Genomic DNA, 3,989 nt, shown 5'->3' with positions numbered 1-3,989 from the left:
TACTAAAAAATACAAACACACCAAAAATACCCCAAACAAAAAAAACGACAAGAAAACAAGAATTAAAAATTAAAACACCCTCAAACTGCACCAATACTTTGGATTTTGACCAAAAGAATAGATCCTGGGAGGAAGTGCAAAATGCAAAATCAAATGACCGAAAATGCTGAACAAACAGCATTATTAATATACAAAATATTATATTACTGAACTAGTAACAGTTGATGTTCTCCGTGTCTGTAAAACTTTGGAACCACATAGCTGATTTGTTAAATCTAGTCCATGCCAACTTCCAAAAACCAGAAAAGATTTTAGTTAGCTTCATTCTTTGATGCCTCATCAAAATTTTCTACAAGATCTGGAACATCATCATCTTCCTCATCAATGTCTTCTGGTTTTGGTGCTTTGCTATCCAACACTTGCCGAGGGAACTGTTCAGCTAGCTTCCTGAGGCTTGTGAAGCTGTCAGCACCAAGCTGACTCAATATTCCAGGAAGCATTTCTGTGATTGGTTTGGCTTCTGCACGACCGGTACTTGCAAAGGTGTTAGCAGAAAGGGAAGCTTGGACTTTGGGATTGTTGAAATGAATAACTGTTCCATCATCTTTAATCATATTTCCCTCTTCAATACCAGCTATATTATTGACAGCCAGTTATTTTAGAGAACTCTGAAGTTTTTGTCATCAGCTGTAGCTGTTCTATGTACCACCTTCTTCTTTCTGCGAGCTGTACCCTTGCCCTCTATCTGGACCTGAGCCTGAAGTTTGGCTAACTTTTCTTGATTCATGCTGTTGTAAATCTGAAGCAGGGAGAGTCCTCCAACACCAGCACGCGGCAAGAGCAAGATGGCTGCCTCAGCCCAGACAGAGCTGGGCTGTGTGTCTGTAATCAGAACGAAACAGTCCCGGTTAAGGGAGCAGGATGAATATTTCTTACAATCATAGCTGGTCCCCAACACAAGGACAGCTGTTTCCTGCTCCTCTCGGCTCCTCCCCTGAATGCAGAACCCGCCCCCCTCACCCCCCCAGAGCCCTTCCTGGCAGCAGACCTCAGGGGAAGGGCATGAATGACCTCGGACCCCACGTGGGGGCAGGACTGAGGGAGATGCGCCTCTGGCCGTGAGTCCGGGTCACCCAACAGCGCAGCCGCAGGGGGCTGGCTGGAGCCAAGGGCCCGCAGACAATAAGGCTGGATCTGGGCTGGGGCTTGAAACCCTCTAGTCTTGGAATCAGCGGCCACAGTGGGGCTCAGACCTCACTCAGCGCACTGTCTGTGCAGTCAGTCAGCGAAGGGACGTTTCTGCGCATGGCAGGCGCCCAGTGGCAGGGTCTCTCTGTGCGGCCTCTCACGGGGAGCCTCTCCCAGCCACTGCCTGGTGGCTGCTCCCCGTGCCTCTCGTCCCGGGACTGCGGTGCTGCCTCCCAGGCTCCTGGGAGCTCCTCTCCTTCCCACCATTCTCCCCACATGACCCAACCCTGCAAGACTGAGTGCCTACTGATGCTGCCACCTGCCCTCCCTGTTTCTCCTGCAGGGGCGGAGGCGGCAGCAGGACTCTGCTGGGAAAGAGAACACTGTCTACTCCATGGTCCAGCCCCAGGTACCACTCTGGGTCTCGCCTCTAGTCCACACCTGTCTATGGGCTTCCTCATCCCCCCCCCTCCAAGTTCCACTCACCTCAGACCCTTGAATGGCCAGTGAGACCTCGGTGCTCTGGAGGGATGGGCAGCTGCTGGGTTGGCTGACAGTCCCAGTGCTCTGGGGCCTCCACAGCCTAACAGCTGAAGGTCAAGGTCAGGCAGCAGATGACCCTGACAGGGAGTTCGGCTTCTGGTTTTCTGTGTTCTTTCTTCCCTCCTCCCTGCTGCTTCCAGGACGTGGGGACCTTGAACTTTAAATATCTACACTAATAAAAGACAAAGATGCTAATTGACCGTACCTTTGCTATGCCCATCAGCCAATCAGAAGGGTATGCAAATTAACCCAACAATGATGGCCATTAAATTTGCATACTGCAGGCAGATCCCACTGTGCCACCCTGCCCAGGGCTGGCGGCAGCGAGATCCCAAGCCGCCACCCGCCCCAGTGTGGGATCCGGGCCTGCCGTGTGCGGCCTGGGGCAGGGGGTGGGGGGCGGGTGGCAGCACGATCCCCAGCCACCACCCGCCCTAGCATGGGATCCGGGCTTGCCATGTGTGACCAGGGGAGCGGGCTTAAGCCAGCAGGTTGTTATCTCCCGAGGGATCCCAGACTGTGAGAGGGCACAGGTTGGGCTGAGGGACCCCCACCTCTGCCAGTGCACAAATTTTTTAAAAAATATATTCTATTGATTTTTTACAGAGAGGAATAGAGAGGGATAGAGAGTTAGAAACATCGATGAGAGAGAAACATCGATCAGCTGCCCCTTGCACACCCCCCACCAGGGATGTGCCCACAACCAAGGTACATGCCCTTGACTGGAATCTAACCTGGGACCCTTCAGTCTGCAGGCTGACGCTCTAGCCACTGAGCCAAACTGGTCAGGGCTGTGTTGTTCTCTTTCACCTTATTATCACTTAAGCACAACATTTATAAAGTACTCATTATGTCCATTTTTAAAACGAATCTGCTGTAACAGCCTCATGAAGTCTGTAGACTGAGGTAAGCGAACGTGCTCGAGGCCACAGAGCTGAGCCACGGCCTGGAGTCTCCCCTGCATTGTATCTAACATCCAGGGTTTGAGCTGCACCTTCGGAAGCGTCTGGAACATTGGCAGATGATCCCAGCTGGGCATCTCTTTCTAGGGAAACACTGCCATCTGGTGGCCAATGATTAAAAAGTTCTGATAAAAATTACTTAAAAAGCCCTGACTGGTTTGCTCAGTGGATAGAGCATCAGCCCGTGGACTGAAGAGTCCCAGGTTCGATTCAGGTCAAGGGCATGTACCTTGGTTGCGGGCACATCCCCAGTGGGGAGTGTGCAAGAGGCAGCTGATCAATGTTTCTCTCTCATTGATGTTTCTAAATCTCTATATCTCTCCCTTCCTCTCTGTAAAAAATCAATAAAACATATTCTAAAAAATTACTTAAAAAAGAAAAAAGAACTTTGACCTGAAGCAGCAACCTCTTCAGCTTGGTGGAATGGGGACGGCTTCAGAGGAAGGCCACGGACCGGAGGAGGAGGGGGAGGGAGGAGGAGGAAGGGGAGTAGGGAAGAAGAAATATACTTGCATTTGACTAAATTGTATTTCTATTTTATTCAGGCCTAATTGAGTGCATATAATTAATAAAACCACCTGGAAGAGCTGATTAGAAAAAAAGAAAAATTAAAGAGGACAAGCAAATGTCTAGTTTTTTTAGGATTATTTCAGAATAATTGCCATAAGCCTTTTCCTTTGTATTAGGTAAAAATCTGCTGTAAGATTGTATATTAAACAGCTAATTAAATATTTGCTAACAAAGATTTTTTTTTTAAAAAGAAAAGAAAAATATGGAGCCGGCCGGCATGGGTCAGTGGGTTGAGCATCGACCTATGAACCCAGGAGGTCACGGTTCGATTCCCAGTCAAGGCACATGCCTGGATTGCGGGCTCAATCCCCACTGGGGGGCTTGTAGGAGGCAGCTGGTCAATGGTTCTCTCTCATCATTGATGTTTCTATCTCTCCCTTTCCCTCTCTGAAGTCAATAAAAAATATATATATTTAAAACAAATAAAGTAACATGAATAGACACAGAAAATAAAAAATAAACATAAAAAGAATAGATGTTGAGAGAACCAAAGATGGCGGCATAGGTTAACACCAGAGATTGCTGCCTTGAACAACCAATTCAAATTAAGCTTGAACCAGGGAAAGGACAACATCCAGAGCCACAGGAGGGCTGGCTGAGTGGAAATTCTACAACTAGGAGTAAAGAGAATATTATATCCAGACTCAGAGGATCCGCAGTGCTGAAGTGAAATTCTCAGGTACCGAGTGCGCGCGGAGCGGGGCTGGCGGCGCGGAGGGTGCGGCG

General features: G+C 48.9%; 1 protein-coding gene and 1 pseudogene across 2 annotated transcripts in view; one reads left to right on the top strand and one right to left on the bottom strand.

Annotated features, from left to right (window-relative positions):
- Positions 1-3,989, top strand: part of CD244 (CD244 molecule) — a 12,295-nt gene that overhangs the window by 2,401 nt on the left and 5,905 nt on the right. Inside the window, exon 3 of one of the 2 annotated variants that reach the window (XM_015564570.1) lies at positions 1,532-1,597. The exons of the other annotated variant lie outside the window; for it this stretch is intronic. Coding sequence (XP_015420056.1) covers positions 1,532-1,597 — 66 coding nt within the window. The remainder of the gene's footprint in view (positions 1-1,531; positions 1,598-3,989) is intronic. 2 annotated transcript variants of the gene reach the window in all.
- Positions 155-733, bottom strand: LOC102766639 (annotated as a pseudogene).

This window comes from Myotis davidii, unplaced genomic scaffold, assembly GCF_000327345.1.
Source record: "Myotis davidii unplaced genomic scaffold, ASM32734v1 scaffold1121, whole genome shotgun sequence".
NCBI classification, from domain to species: Eukaryota; Metazoa; Chordata; class Mammalia; order Chiroptera; family Vespertilionidae; genus Myotis; species Myotis davidii.
This window is presented reverse-complemented; position numbering and strand designations above follow the sequence as displayed.